The sequence below is a fragment of the Chionomys nivalis genome, chromosome 4 (assembly GCF_950005125.1).
Source record: "Chionomys nivalis chromosome 4, mChiNiv1.1, whole genome shotgun sequence".
In the NCBI taxonomy this organism is placed as follows: domain Eukaryota; kingdom Metazoa; phylum Chordata; class Mammalia; order Rodentia; family Cricetidae; genus Chionomys; species Chionomys nivalis.
This window is the reverse complement of record NC_080089.1, coordinates 118,112,477-118,129,316: the sequence shown is the minus strand read 5'-3', so window position 1 is coordinate 118,129,316 and position 16,840 is coordinate 118,112,477. Positions and strand designations below refer to the sequence as shown.

General features: G+C 45.8%; 1 protein-coding gene across 2 annotated transcripts in view; it reads right to left on the bottom strand.

Annotated features, from left to right (window-relative positions):
* The window catches only part of Snrk (SNF related kinase), a 54,972-nt gene that overhangs the window by 4,695 nt on the left and 33,437 nt on the right, over window positions 1-16,840 (bottom strand). For both annotated transcript variants that reach the window (XM_057767033.1, XM_057767034.1), the window contains 3 exons: window positions 7,466-7,607; window positions 2,861-3,073; window positions 626-760 (listed from right to left, as the gene is read on the bottom strand). In XM_057767033.1, coding sequence (XP_057623016.1) covers window positions 626-760; window positions 2,861-3,073; window positions 7,466-7,607 — 490 coding nt within the window. The remainder of the gene's footprint in view (window positions 1-625; window positions 761-2,860; window positions 3,074-7,465; window positions 7,608-16,840) is intronic.

The following is a 16,840-nucleotide window of genomic DNA, read 5'->3' as shown; positions in this document are numbered from 1 at the left end:
TAATGGGAGAGAAGGAAAGCTGCTAGCAAGCACTGCAGGTGGAGCGGAGACTGCCGGGTGTCTGTGTGTGTGTGTGTGTGTGTGTGTGTGCGCGCGCGCGCGCGCGCGCGCGCGCGCGCGCACTTGCGCACACGCGTGTGCACAGAGGAAGCTGATTCCAACCCAGCTGCTGACCCTCAGGGCGGGCTTCACTCCACCAACCAAGCCCAAGGGTTAACTTCAGGGAAGGCTCTGGTCAGTGGCCCCAACAAGAGTCCACCCTCTTCACCTCAGGAGGTCAACAGTGGTACTCGACCAAATCAGAGCTATGTGTTCCTGAGATTCCAATAGCTAATACATCAACTAACTGAGGTAGCTCTCTAATCTCTGAAACCCTAAATTCCCATTTAAAAGTCTTCCAAGTAACTAAGGGAAATTCACACTGATCTCGGGAGGAAATCTTTAAGGACCTAAGAGGTGAGGCACAGCCAGCACATAGCAGAGGAGCCTGGTGTCACCTCTGTGGAGGAAACTGTCATGGCCACGAGGGTGAGGAACCTCCTCCCTGCGGAATTATGAAGCATCAACAGACAGCTCCCTATTTCAAAACATTAACTTACTAATATCAATGAAGGTATTTTCTCACCTAAACTGGGCCTTGATGTTGCTGGGGCTGGCAGACCTGGTCTGTATTTCCTTTTCTTGCTTTTCTCTCAGGATTCTTTCAGCGAGTAAGAAGTAAGTGGCTGTGATGTGGTTGTATCTGTTGGTTTCCAGGGCTCTGGAGAAACAAATCAAGAGCGATCAGAAGTTAAGCAGCTAAGTTTTTACAAGATTTTTTTTTTTAAAGTATAACCTAATGAAATCCAGTATCTGGGAAGCTTTTAAAATGAGACAAAAATACAAACTAGAGAGAACTAAACCCTGTAGTTTCTTAGGTTATTATCCAAAAGAAGCAACTGAACAAAAATGTGCAGATCAGTGAGAAAAGAGCAAACTGCGGTGTAGCTGGACTGGTATCAGCATCCAGACATAAGAAGAGGCAACAAGCTTCTAAGAGTGTGTTGTATTTTCTGGAAACATGGCTGGTATGTGGAGCTGCTTTCTGCTGAGGAGGATCCTTTGCTTTCATGAGAAAAATGGACTAAAGACAAGGCCCATGCTACCTGGACAGTCTGTGAGCCAGGGTCAATCAGAATGGCGGGAAGTGTTTTTTACTTTTGCACGTACTGGCAGTTGAGGCGCCGGACAGCAATGAGTGCAATCTAGAGGGTGCCACTCTCATCCTGCGCTGTAGTGAAATCAACGTGCTTGTTCATCCATTCAAACAACAAGCTCCCAGGATACGTCAGTCCAGGCACCACGGTGGCCAGATGCTGGAGATATGACAATAAAACACATGGCCCTGCCCACCTCCTGCAGCTGGCTGTCATGGGAAAACCTCACATGGCTTAGGAACATACAGCTCTGGTTTCTGGAAGCCTCTGGCTTTGTGAAACTACAGCGTGTGTGAGAAACAGGGTTCAAGATCACTCTGAAACATACAGGGCAGTTGGTGAGGCAGGACATCCTGGGGTCAAACTCAGGGAAGGGTGAGTTCTCACAAATGGGTTCTCAAGAAAGCAGCTGTCTGTGTTCAGGGGATATCCTTTAAGACACTTAGGCCTTTAAACTCAGGAACTGCTCTCAGAATAAGCAGATTCTCCGAGCATGAGAAGTCAACAAGAAGTATGAGTGGCAGGGAGCCATGTGCTTGGCAAGCTGCAGTCACCATGGGCTTGCAACAGAGTCTGCAGGTCTGATACGCGGCAACACACACAACTCCAAAAATGAAAAAAAAAAATAACGCTTCCTACACATCCTGACAGTGTCTGCAGAACCAGCAAGTGTCCTGTTCTTGCTCAGGTTGTGGAGGTGCTAGACACCAACCAGGGGACACTCAGAAGCACCAGGGATCCTGCAGGAAACTAACACCAAGATTAAAAGTCTGGCTCTATTTCTTCAAATCTTTATTTTTACTGTGCTAAAACTACTCTAAAGGAGCGTGTCCTTTCTACAGATAATGTTCTTCCCCAGAGACCAGAGCGCCCACCGGATGTATCTGCTAATAGACAACCTCTTTCCCAGGTCAGGGCACTGCGATCCACATGGTTACCTCTTTCTTGCTTCCCTGAGCTGGGGCATCTGTTTCATTAACACATTAAGTAACTTCACTCTTCATCTGTGGAAGGGCTCTACTATTTCCAGACAGACTGGTCCTGACCGGTCGCTGGAGCAGAGCAGAGCAGTGTCACTCTGCACTAAAGTCACTAAACCATTCTGAGTTCCTGAGCAAATATGTAATGTGCAGGTTAGGCCCCAGGGAGTAGACAACAACCGTCCTGGTACATGCAGTGCAGCCAGAGGGATCACATAGCTAAACGACCCCACTGGAGCCACACGCACAAAGGTTGCCTGAGCCTGTCGTCATGCCCCGATCTCTGCACTTACAGGGGGACACTTCCACAGACACGGGATCCTGAGACGCTAACCATCCTGTTCCATCCCACTTCCTACAGGTACCTGCCCACTGACACCACCTGGCAATGGCCTACCTGTCCCCTAGGATACAAGAAAACATGTTAGATCACGTGTGAATCCTGGAGGGCAATGGCTGCCAACTGGAAGTCTGTGCTGTGGCTTGAATGTGGACTGTTCCCAGTCTCCTGTTCACTGTGTGCTCCTGACCCTACCACCATGCCTACCCCACCAGAGAGAACCACATCCCCTACACTAAAGCCCTGAATTAACTCCTTCCTCCCTGAAAATGCCTTTTGTCAGCGCTCAGTCACAGTGACGAGAAAACTAAGCGGCCTGTTAGTGTCAGGAAGCCCAGACGTACTCTACGATGGCGTCCCGGTCTGCGATGTCCCCGAGCACCATGCGCTGGATGATGCTGTTGTGCTCCTCTTCTGAGAGGTTCTTGTAGGACACGAGGGGGATGTTGTACTTGGTGGCTGGTGAGGGGTCCACTCCCTGGAGCCAAGGGTGGCTCTCAATCTCTTCCAGAGAGGCTCTCCTTTTCGGGTCTCTCTGCAGCATCCGTGTGATCAGGCTGCGAAGGAAGGAAGCCCGTTACCAAAACAAACTGTGTGCAAGGACTAGTAATGACGGATGTCACCAACAAGCACTGTTTCTCAGCCATTTCCAGGTTCACTGAGAAATGAGCATCTGGTGCCACCGTATTTGTTTGTTTTTTCCGAGACAGGGTTTCTCTGTAGCTTTGGTGCCTGTCCCGGAACTAGCTCTTGTAGACCAGGCTGGCCTCGAACTCCCAGAGATCCGCCTGCCTCTCTGCCTCCCAAGTGCTGGGATTAAAGGCGTGCGCCACCACCGCCCGGCGTGCCCCGTATTTGTAAAGCAAAACAACCTCAGCCTGCTGGTATCCTGGTTAGGAACTCCTATGGTTAGATAACTCCTGGTGTCCCGGTGAGGAACTCCTGGTGTCCTGGTGAGGAACAGCTCCTGTGGTCAGATACTGGAGATGTCAGCCTCTGCCCCCTAACACGCTGGCCTGTGCACAGCAGGCAGCACTACCCAGCCTGTGCCACAGGGGTAAGTGATTCTCCTGATGAAGATAATGCCATGTGAGAACTTTTTAGGAATATAGTGACAAAACATTATCAAGGAATATTTGATAGCAGGAACCATGGGGACGCAGAGCTGTAGCTCCAACTGTTCCTGCTTTGTTTGGAAGGCTACACAGGGTTCGTGTTACTGAAGGCAACGGGCAGGTGACAGTCGGTCATGGAAAGCTCTAGGAAAGAAAGAAGACTCCATCTCAGTGACCAGGGAGAAATGAGAAAGAAATCCACCATCCAGAAGAGGGTGAGAAGGGAGCCTGTGAGATCAGCGCTGGCTCTGGAAAATAACTCTCTTCTGTAGAATGGAGCTTAAAAGAATTTCTGAACAGTGTTTCAAAAACTAGCATAGATCAAACCCACAAAAGAAATAAGGAGCCATGAGCAAGACCTCAACAGCAAACCAACGCAGACACTGTAAATGCTAGACACGCAGCACAGACTTTCACTATTAAATGTGCTTCAGATATAAACAGAACTCGACAATCTTGAGGAAAAAAATAAAAAGAGACTTCAAAAACTGAAGAATAACCCCTGTAATTGAAAGAAGCAAACAATGGACATGTTTAAGAAACTGTAAGAGAACTCATGGAATGAACTACAAAGTCAAGGAGACACTTTTGTTTGCAGGCTGAGAGAAAATACCAAGAATGAAAGACAAGACCGAGTGGGAAAAGTTACAGGTATAAATCAGAGTTCCAAGATGACATGAAAAAAGAGGAAGAAAGCCTGTTTGGGAAGATAGTAGCTGAGAATATTTCAAATTCATGAAAAATGTAAATCATAAGCCAGGGAGCCTAACACAGTCTAAACAACACGAAAGCTCCAAGCAAAGTAGACAGGCGGACAGCGGACTTCTCAATGCAGTCGAGGCTGAGGAGCAGAGAGGGAAGAATGGGGCCAGGGCTGCCTCACCGGGGCGACCTTCATGGGCACACAGCGTGAAGACCTCCTAAGAAGCACTAACCACCAGCAGAAGGAAATATGAGGGGCGCAGTTTGGTGGAAGAATGTAATTCCAGCCAGCAAAGGAGTTAGCAAAGAAGATCTCTGACTACACAAAATGTTTAATTTCTAGAATTAGAAAACACTGCTAAAGTATTAGTTAAAACATTAGGATTTTAAAATGTTTTAGAAGACAATAGAGAGAAGTATTAGCTGTGGATTTTTGAAAACTAAAATAATAGCCTACAACTTCCCAGCTAGTTGAAACATGAGATAAATGACAGAAGGAAAGTCTCCACCACCCTCCAGGGCAGAAGGTAAGTCAGAGAAGAAGTGTACAGAGATAGCCCACACCTACATCCCCCACTGACTCCAAGTGCAAGGGGAACAAGCACACAGCTGAAAAGACAGAAACTGCGGTCCTAGGTCCAGACTGTTCAAAAAGGTGAGGAAAATTGTCACACACAGACTCTGACTCAAAGAAGTCAGGTGCAGGTGCCCCAGAAATACGACACAGAACTAGACAAGAAGCATTACTCTCTGACGAAAACTGATACAAAGGGAAGATTCAACTCATCAGGAAGATGATAGTTTTCAACTTACCTGCAACTAATAACTTTACCTCAGAACTCTCAAAGATTTATTAATTTTTGCTTTAAGGAATAAAATAAAGCTATCATCATGGTCGGAGATTATATCAGTAGGTGAAGAAAATTCTGGATGCAAACAACATTTAAAAATATAATTACTGAGCTTGACCTTAAAGATGTATAGAGACCTCTGACCCCAGTTGAAAATACAACTCTATCAAGAACAAGCCTGTAACAATTATCTTCGTGATACACATAAACAGGCCTCAAAAATGCGAAAACAGCCAGACTGTATTCTTTGACCATGATGTCACTTAGATATCAAAAGCAGCACTAACCAGAAGTAAAACCACCTGTGAACAAGGCGGGCATCAAATAAGACAACGAAAGCGAGGAGACTGAGCTGAGTAACAGAGGTATTAAATCCAGTATGATGAAGCTAACCTGTTTCAGAAGCAAATTAATCATAAAAGAAATTCTGTGAGCTGAATAACTATGGTTCTAAATAACAGAATCAGCTCCTGGGCCAAGTAGAAGAAATAACAGCAATATGAGGACAGGCAGAGCATGTCAGAAGCCAGTCTTCAGGAAGAGACAGAGGCAGCAACAGGCTTCAGACTGATGACCACAAACGGGAGGGCGCACGCATGGAGTTGTAGCACCCAGTCAGTAAAGGCATCATGGACACTCAAGACCAATACACTGAAAAGTTAGGTGAGATGGTCAGGTTCCTTAAAATACACCACTTAGTAACACACCAGAAAAAGTTGGTAGTTTTTTTGTTTTGGACAGGATCTCTCTGTGTAGCCTTGGCTGTCCTGGAACTAGATTGGCCTCGAACTCACAGAAATCCACCAGCCTCTGCTCTGAAGTACAGGGATTAAAGGCGTGTGCCACTTCCACCACCACCCGATGTTTTGTTTCTTTTTTTTTTTTTTGGTTTTTCGAGACAGGGTTTCTCTGTGGCTTTGGAGCCTGTCCTGGAACTAGCTCTGTAGACCAGGCTGGTCTCGAACTCACAGAGATCCTCCTGCCTCTGCCTCCCGAGTGCTGGGATTAAAGGCGTGCGCCACCATCGATGTTTTGTTTCTTATTTGAACACTCTTATAATTATTAAAAACAACCCTCCTAGGAGGGAGACATGGAGGCAACATCTCAGATCTTGGGAAAAGAAGCATCCATGTTGATTCTATAACCTGCAGGCTTTCAAATGATGTAAAATGAGATTTGTTTTTGTTTGTTTTTTAACCTGCACTTGGTGTACACTTGCTTCCTAGGGGGAATAGTAAGATCAAGAACCTAAAACCACTACACACACACACACACACACACACACAGAGCTTCCCTTGCATACAGCCCCCCATTTTTGACAGCCAAAAGTCAATACCAACACAACACACACAGCTTCACGTGTGCTCCAACCTAAAATCACCAGAGACATCAATATACCTCCAACCAAATATCACCAACACATACACACACAGCCTCCCATGTGCTACAATCTACCATCACCACGACCGACACACAGCCTCTCCATGCTCCAGTCTAAACTGCACGCTCTACACCATCACTTCCTGTCATCCCACAGTAACCTGTTGAGTACACTGTGCCACGCTCACACGAGAAGTCAGTAGGAAAGCCAGGATTTGAGTCCACAGGGTTGAATGCCCAAGCTGGACTCCACCTGGAAGAGACCCCTCCGTCTGCCATCGCTTTCTTACAGCTGACAGGAAAAACTCAATTTATCTGATAACTACAATCTCATTTATTTATTTAAAAATATCCTAATTTCAAACAGCCCTTTTCCACAACTGCACCTCTCACTGCACAGGCGATGGCACCATAATCTTGAAAATTCCCAGGGAGAAACCCCAGAGCGAGTCAGTGCTGGCTTCCCACAGCGGCGCACACCAGAGCACAGGCTCTCCTCGGCTGCGGGAGGACGTGAGAATAAAAGACATACGCTATTATGACAGTCAGGAGGAACCCTGCAATGCCATGCTCCTGCCAAGGACAGCCCAACCCTTTTCTGGAAACTCAAACAGTTCCAAATGGTCTTGCTTTTGCCACTGAAGAAAAAGGCACCTGCCAGGAAAGGTCTTAACCACCACTTCTAGAGGCTGAAAAGGCAAAATAGATTTCTTGAAAATATGTGTAAGAAATAAGCAAGACTGTTTGGCGCTCTTCTGTTTGATTTCTTATCAAATATTACTGGGTGGCCCCAAGCAATAACAGCAGAACAGTAATCTCATAAATTAAATGAACTCAAATCACTGCACGCTGAAGGCGTGTCAGGTGTTGGATTCGTGCTATGTGCCCATGCTTTACTTACTCCCTGCACCCTGCAGACACACGGGGCGGCACAGTGTACTTGCAGTCCATGATCATGGTCAGTGTCTCGCTGTCGTTGGCCTCTTGGAAGGGCGGCTGCCCACACACCAGCATGAAAAGGATCACACCCAGGCTCCATATGTCTACAAACGAAAGACAGCATTTAAATACTGGAGTATCTAAAAAACCAGGGAGGCTAGCAAGTATTTTGTCCTTAAAGTAAAAATATACAAAACAGACTGCAAAACCGTAACAGAGCAGAGGGGTCAGTCTGACTAACAGGAGAACTGGGACACCAGTGCCCAGGCTTCTGAGTCAAGGGACAAGGTCTGCTTTCCCGATGGCGACAGCACACCCAGCATTAGACACATTAAAGCTGTGAGGCTGGAAGGGTCTGCCTGAGGTCAGCATCATCATGTTGTTTTCTCCTCACTCTGGGGTGGTAACTAGTCACACAGCCCGAGAGGTACAGATGAGAAAAGTGAAGCTCAGAGACAAGAAATACGGCTGTCATGCAAGCCAAGGAAGAGCCCACACTGGGTCTGACCACATTACATGGTGGAGCTGGGTCCAAGATTTAAGTTCTTAGTCTGCAAACAGTAAGAGCTGCTCCACAGAAGGGTAAAACATGGGGGCTGACAGCCTTCTGGAACTCCAGCCCCAGGGGATGTGATGCCCCCTTTTGGCCTCCGAGGACAGTGCACTAATGTGCACACCCAACACACATTATTCAAAAAGTAAAACTTTTTTTTTTTTTTTTTTTTTTTTTAAAGAAGGAGTAAATTTGTCATTAGTATCACAGGACTGCCCAGCTTTAGACAAACTGCTGTCCTGGCAGGACCCTGCCCATGTGAAGCTGCAAGAACTAACATCCGAGGACTCACAACAGCAAACAACTTTCTACCTCTTGTTTTTAAATAAAATACAAGCCTTTTAATTAGAAAAAAAAGTGATTTTTTTTTGGAATTTTTTTTCAGGTCAAAAAAAGGATTTAAGAAGGGCATCACAAATTAATTCATTCTAAAAATGAAAACGTACGTGTGGTAATATTCTCTCTCTCTCTCTCTCACACACACACACACCCACTTGAGGCAGCACTCTGGATACACAGGCTCAGAGGAGAACTGACCCCACAGGGTCTGCCATGCCATTACATCTGCTAAGAGGCAGCTGCTGTCTACATGTAAGCCTAAAACACCTAAAATAATGGAAGTTCCAACCTAAGAAAATTAAAATTTGTTAATCAAATACTATTTCCTTGGTTCAAAGGAAAAAGAAGGGCAACAAGTGAGACGCCACCATTCCTCACAGCGCGGCTTTTTGGGTGTGTGGCACACTTTGCTGTGGGTGTGCTTATGAAAAGCCACTGCAATGAAGGCACTCACAGACATGGCTGGCCCTGCTCTTAACACGGGCTGCCCTGATCTTGGGCCTCAGAGGTCTCTACTCAGATAACTTCAGTAACAACAGTCGATATACTTGTTCTTTAAATAGTCATTGAGAAGTACGGAAAATCTCGATTGTAATCAGACCTGAAGGTCTTTAAGGAAAATGTATGTAACTGATTTTAACTTAAACTCTCTTTGTACAACTTTTAAAAGATTTATGTGGCTGTATGAATGTCTTACCTGTATGTACGTATGCCACATGCATGCAGTGCCGTGGAGGTCAGAAGAGTTTGTTGGATCCCCTGGAACTGAAGTTACAGACAGCTGGGTGCCATGGCAGTCATGGAATCAGCCTCTAAACTGTCACCAACAATAAATCCTTTCTTCTCTAAGTTGCCTTGGTTGCCACGTCTCAGGACAGGTAGAAGCGTAACTAAGGCAAGGGTCATCTCCTCCAGCAAATGAACACTGTCCGTCGGCATGGTCAGAGGGGCAGCGAAGGAGGAGATGGACACGATGAGCAGACCGCACAGTCTGGCTAGAGCTCATATCGCTTCTCCACACACAACTACTTACAAGGTGAGGAACTAGAAACAGCCCTGTACTAAGTAACGTGCAAAATTTTGAAGTATTTGAGTATGGATCACATGGCAACACGACAGACAATGTGAGAGGTAGAACACTTTCCCATGAAGGAGAGGGATCAGCACTGAGCGCGCTCAGACTTGTTCTTATCCACAGTGTAGCTTCAACAATGTACATAGCACTATGTAAGGGGGTCTATAGACTCCATTCTCTGTGTGTGTGTATGTGTATGGGAATTCATATATATATATATGGGAATGTCTGTGTAGGCACTGATCTAGCTCCTACTGTTGCTGTTATGAAACAGTCTGACCAAAAGCAACGTACAAGAGGACAGGATTCATCTGACTGGTACAAGTTGTCACTGAGAGAGAAGTTAGGGGCAGATCTCAAGCAGAAACTTGAAGCCAGAAAGTCACAAAAAGCTGTGGGCTGGCTCACTCTCTGGCTCATGACTAGTTAGCTTTCTTACAGAGCCTAGGGTCACTGGCCCAGGTAAGGCCACCCACGGTTGGCTGGGCCCCTACATCAATTAGTAAGACAGTCTTCATAGACACGCCCCAGAGTCCAGCTCAATAAAGACAACTCCTCAACTGAAACGCTTTCATGTGCTTCTAGGCTGTGTCAAGTTGACAGTTACTGCTAAGACTGCCACACAGCAGTGCCATTATCACAGATACATAGAACTTCAGTGTTCTGGGGCTGATGTGGGGCGTTCTGGAACCGATCTTCTGTGGACACTGAGGCTGGATTTCTATCCCAGATTTGTTTTTCTTCTCTCTCTGTATCCTTGAATGATTTTACTTTTGGCAATATAAGGGTCAAAGGAAAATCATAAAAACAGGCTACTAGCCAGGCATAGTGGCACCCACCTAATATACCAGCGCTCATGGCTGGGGCAGGTATAAGGATCACAAGCTGAGATCAGCCTGAGAAAGAACCCACTTCATAAAAAAACAATGACAACAAACAGGCCATGAAACAAATGCAGAATATTCCCAAGTGATTTTAAAATGTGTGGATTTGGGTTGGAAAGATGCTTCAGTGATTAAATGCTTACTCTGAAAGCATTAAGACTGGAGTTTGTATTCCCAGAACCCATATATATGTCAAGATGGGCATGACAGCCTGCCTGTATCTACCCTTGGAAAGTGGAGACTGTATCCCCATAAGAAGTTGTCTAGTGAGTGGTCATATCAGGGCACTTGGGTTTGATTGAGAGACATTGCTTCATTGATTAAAATGGAAGAGCAATCATAGGTAATTCTGGACATCAACCTTGAGCCTCCACATATGTGTGTGTGTGTGTGTGTGCACGCACACACACACACACACATGCATACCACACATAGAAAAAATGTGTGACATAATCTATCTCCCCACGAAACTGCTGTGGGCAGTGAAAGATAAACACTGAAGCCTCGCTAAGTGTTTAGCACAAATGTCCAAGGCACCGAGCTGCCCGCACTCAGCAACAGCGGCACCGTCCCAGGCACAGCAGTGCAGAGATGAGTGACCCTTGTCTTCACAGGACTCTCATTTCACCAAGGAAAGCCAGGCACAAAGGCAACAAGAGGAAGAAAAGCCAACGGATGGGCCTGGCTAAGGAGGATGGTAAGGAAGGCTCTGCAGTGATGAGGTGGGCTGACAACGGCTCAGAAACCAGAGCCTGTCATGGCTTGAACACTGGGTCCCCAGCTAATGGTGCCATCTTCAGGGTTGAAGATACTGCCCAGTGTCTCGGTCAACTTCCTGTTGCCTGCAAGATGAAGGACCCTCAGCTTCTCCTCCAGCACCATGTCTGCCTGCATGCCACCATTTTCCCTGCCATGATGATAATGGACTGAACCTCTGAAACTGTAAGTGAGCCACCCCAATTACATAATTTCTTTATAAGAGTTGCCATGATCATAGTGTCTCTTCATATCAATAGAAACCCTAAGACAGGAACTCAAACAGGACAGGAACGTGGAGTCAGGAGCTGATAGAGACCAGGGAAGGGTGTTGCTTACTGGTTTGTTTTTCCAGCTTGCTCAGTCTCCTTTCTTATAGAACCCAGGACCACCAGCCCAGGGATGGCACAACCCACAATGGGCTGGACCCATCCCCATCAATCACAAATTAAGAAAATACCTAAAAGCTTGCATACAGCTTATCTTATGAAGGCATTTTCTTAATTGAGGTTCCCTCCTCTCTGATGACTTCAGTTTTTGTGTCAAGCTGACATAAAATACCCAGCACAGAGCCCATGAGTGTTGCAAATGGCAGGGCCACAAGAAGGAACTCAGATGATGCTAGCACCTGCTCCAGCTGCAGACATGGTGCTGTTTGGCCTGCTGGGTTTCAGTCTTTGGTCCAGTCCCTCCTTCCTCTTCTCCTAGTCCCCCTTTTGTTCACTCTGAACAACTGCACACAGAAAAGAGTTTACTTCCTTTTTCAATTATACAGGGTTCACAGCTAAGAGACATTAGTCTCAAAGGGACCTGAACTATAGTTTAGGGACTGATACAATTATGGCGACTGAGCACATTTCACATGAGAGATGGTCATGAGCCCTGGGAAGCCAGAAGCAAGTCCTAAGGCTTAAATCTGTACTGTCCACCACTGGCTCATGTTTTGAGCACTTGGTCCTTAGCTTATAGTGCTATTTTAAAGGCTGTGGCACCTTTAGGAGGTTAAGTCTGACAAAAGTTAAGTCAGGAGGAGCAGGCCTTCAAGGAGTATACCTGGCCCTGCTTTTAGGCTTACTCCCTCTGCTCTGAGCTCCACCACTGTGAGGAGCTCGCCCAGAAACCACGACCTACAGAGATGACAGAATATAAAGGTTCCCAGGAGCAGACGTCTGGCGTGAAGGCCACTAAGGATGATACCAGGAAAATCACCTTTCACAAGTTGGAGAGGGAAGTGACATTATCTTAATAAAAATTCATTTCAGTACTATTTTGTGGTTTTCATAAAAAATTTTAATACATCTACACTATCAAGATGCAGATGACAGCCTGAACGGAGGGGTTGGCACTCAAGGACCCACCATCCAGGGCCAGACACAGAAAGGACTCAGGGATTTTGTGCAGATTTGTCAAATAGCAAACATCCAACCAACCAAACCTAAAGATATTACTACTTCAAGGGACATTTTGATTTCAGATCCAGCTATAAAGGCTCTTGGCTAATAAACATGGAAAAATAAGTGTTCATTTAGTAAATAGAAAAAAAATCTTTCAATTCATGGTAACACATGAAAAGTGGACAGGTCTTAGTCTGATGTTACAGAGGATGGGAGTCACACTGGCTGCTCTCAGGAGAATTAAAAATACAATTTCCAAATGAGTCCTGAAGTCTCCCCTGCTATGCACACAGTAGGATCATCAGTCACAACACAGATGAAGGATGCTGATTCTCAGGCTGGTGTAGAGTTTATATTAGAAAGACTTTTTTAGGCAGGCTACCAAAAGATCAAAATGAAAACAAGAACAACAAAAGAACACACTAATTTTTTAAAAAATCTTATCTAAAATAAAGATTAGAAAGTAATAAAGATGGGAAGAATGGAAGGTTTCAGGTGGAAACCTCTATTTTTCCTCAAGCTTTCTTTTAACAGAATCAGTCACGAGTCAATAAATCAACAGAACCAGAATGGTCTACACCACTGCCAGTAAGACAGCAGCACCCACACCACCACCCACAGCAGCTGAGAGCTACACTCTTCTGACCAGTGTCAAAGACACCCAGGGCTCTTTTCAGAACTGTGTGGATCCTGGGGGCCTACAATAAACGCCAGGTCCCTTGTTTTTCGTATGATAATCTGCAACCTAACTGCCTGTGGTTTACCACACTGAATTCCTATTTACCCAGCAACAACTACTGGTCTGCATCCAAAATCACCTGGAGTGCTGGTTACTGAAGACTCTTCCTACTCCAAACAAGGTTTGTGGTTAGTCCCAAGGATACCAGGGCTAGAGCACACATCAACTATCGGGTTATTTAAACAGATTGCTAAGAGTGAAGCTGAGTCAGGGCTGCAGCTTAGGGGTAAGGTGCCAGGCCTTGCAAAGCCCTGGGTTTGATCCCCAGCACCAAAGGGCAAACCCAGAGCAAAGTCAAAGAGGGTGGAGGAAGCCAGACAGGCTCTTCACAAAGTCAATAATCTGTCTCTGTCCCCTTAGTTTTGGCCATTCTCTAGTCTGAAGATGGTTTCAGGAGGAAACAGAGCCAAAAGGAATGTGTCCATTCCAGCCTGCTTCTCCACATCTCCTTTCCAGCAAGACCTGAATGCACCGAAATGTTCCTTGAAACTAAAAATCAGTGCCACCTGAGCTAAGCTAAGGACTTTGCCCCAACCTGTCCCCATCTGCAGCCCGGCCTCACTCACGGCACTTCTACCTGGGTCTAAGCTTAGCAAACAGCACTGACCACTACTCTACAAGTCTGCTACCTGCTTAAATTCTCAAAGCGCTCCCCTATCTTCCCTGCGGTCCCTCACACTGCCCTCCAGCCTGGAGACCTAGCACCAGGAAATCTCAGCTGTGGGTTGCCATTACAGTTTTCTACCACATCCCCTGGACCTAGCTGAGCCTGTTACTGGGGTGAACCTAAGACCATGGACAAGACAGTTCTGCAAATACTGTGGGAAAGGCAGTCGCAGACTGCAGGGGCAGGCAGTACCTATTCCTAGCCTCCAAAAAACACCAAAGAGAAGGAGTCTAAGAAGTCTGCAGCAGATGGAGGAGGGTGAAGCTTGCTGTAGTCAGCTGCTTACTGCCATGTGCAAACTTGTTTGCTCAAGTAAAATGGAAAAGTTCAAGAAGCCAGAGTTATCAGCCACATTGTGAGCACATGCGCATGCACACACACACATGCACATACACACATGCGTGTGCGCACACACACACGCACAACGTGCACTCACACACACACACATACACACACACATACACACCCCTCCACCAGGCAGGCAGCAGATACCAACTCAGCACCCCTCACACCCATTTAACAACCTACTGCTGTCAGAAAACAACTCCATAAAATGAAGAAGAGATTGCTAGGCTAAAACAAAAACAAAACCGCAGCTAAGTTATTGCTTTTAGTATGGCTTCACAAGAGGAACACGCCTGCCAGGGCAAGAGTCATCTCACCCAACTTACCCAGCTTTCTGAGCCTAATCCTTCTTTCCACCACTTCTCTGGTAAGCTCTTGGTGAGATCAGCTGCCCCTGGCTACAGAGCAGAACCGGGGGTGGGGATGACAATCTCTACAGAAATGAAAGGGGTAAAGAAGGCAGCCTCAACATAGTCTGTGTTCTTGAAGACGAGGAGTCTCTACTTGTGATGGGGCAATCTGTAGGATCCCCTCAAGGGACTCACAGATCAATTTCTCCATAACAAGAGAAATAAGAATTATTTCAATTTTTAAAGCAAGTAATTGCTTCAAAGAAAAGAAAACTCAGATGAGAAAAACAGCTATTTTCTACAAAAATATGTAGCTATTATGAAACATTTTTTAAATTCAGGATAATGGACCATCTTTGTAGGTATGTGTGTGTTACCATGTGGAGGGAACTGATCCCCTGCTCATGAACCAGGAAGGAGTCAGGCAGTGCTGGTGGCTGTTCTAACTACTTCCGTTCCCCTTCTTCAAAGGAGACAGCAAAGTCAGAGCAAACACAGGCTACCCAGGTACATCACCAGACAAAGTCCACCCGAACGCCTGATCACCTCCAATTCTCTAACTCATCAGAACAGCTCCTCACGGTACTCCTAAAGATGATGGTGAAGAATCAGTTACAAATCCATACCTTACAAAATTAGATCTTTGAGGGCCGGAGAGATGGCTCAGTGGTTAAGAGCACTGACTGCTCTTCCAGAGGTCCTGAGTTCAATTCCCAGCAACCACATGGTGGCTCACAATCACTTATAATGAGATCTGGTGCCCTCTTCTGGCCTACAGGCAGGATACTGTATAAATAAATAAATCTTTAAAAAAAATTTAAATCTTTGATGACTACGTCCCTTTTACTAGCCCTAGGGGAAAATATCTAGCTACCACTCAATGTTGTTGTAAAACAGATCTCAAAAGTCTAAGGTGCCGATATCATGGAAGTAAAAAGCATGAGCCAAGGGCATGGGCACAGGAACACAAAGAGATACTGAGCCTTTCACGGCGTGTCAGTGTGGATGCTCTCCAGGGAGGAACCACTGCAGAACGCTGTTGTCACACAGCGACTTCAAACCCCCACAGTGCACTGCAACACAACCGGAGCACACAAAACTGCTCTTTCAAGAGCATGAAGCAAGCCGCCATTTCTGCGGGGCACGTAAAACTGGCCATCAAGAGTGCCGTGCTAGGTGGGTGTGGACTATTAATGAAACAGGCCGCCATATCCAAAGAGGTACCTTGATTCTATGGTTCCACCAAAAATGAGTTTGGGCTGTCCCATTCAACTGAACTTACAACATGAGTATCCCTGTCAGTTCTTGCTATTCTCAGTTTAAAAAATGACAGCCATCCTAATAGGTGTGGTTTTCAGCTTGAATTTCCTGAATGGCAATGGAACAAAGTGCCTACATGTGTTCGCCTGGCATCAACTCTGGTTGGTTGGTTTGTTTGTTTTTGGATACAGGGTTTCTCTGTGTAGCTCTGGCTATACTAGAACTCACTCTGTAGATCAGACTGGCCTTAAAGTCAGACCCATCTGCTTTGCCTCCCAAGTGCTGGGATTAAAGGTGGTGCCTTTAGCCTTTTTTAAGTTAGGCTGCCTTTTATTATTGTCATAGTTTTGAGACAGAAGGTTCCTGTATAGCCCAGACTGGCTTCCAGCTCATGGTCCCCTGCTTTAGACACCATGCCCAACTGGGCTGAGAGTGTCTGATACATTCTGGAAACAAGTTCTTTAATAGATAAGTGACCTTTTCTCTTACTCGTGCTTTCTGTTGTGACATCTAAACACCTCTAGCTAAGCTGAGCCCGCACACATCTCCATGCTCCTTCTAGGAGTTCTCTAGGTTGACATTTGGCCTCTGAGCCAAGCTGAGCTTACACAAACGGTGTCTGCAACCATACTGAGAAATTATCTTTTCTCCACTGACTCACGCTGACACCTTTCTTCCTGGGAAGCAGCTGACTATATGTGTGTGTTGTGTCGTTTATGGATGCTCCACTCTCTTCTGTTACCGTGTTTTCCTTCACAGTCTTCATCACTGAAGCTTTATACATCCTGAATACTACGATCAATTGTAAGATTAAATGTTTTCTTCTACTATGCCCATTACATAAATTATTTAATGAGGTCCTTTTCATCTGCTCAGAAAGGCCAAGTATACATTAATGCTCACCTTCCTCCCTTAAATCTTCATATACAAACCCTTAGTTGAACTAGAATTCATTTGACAGACTGCAAACCAAGG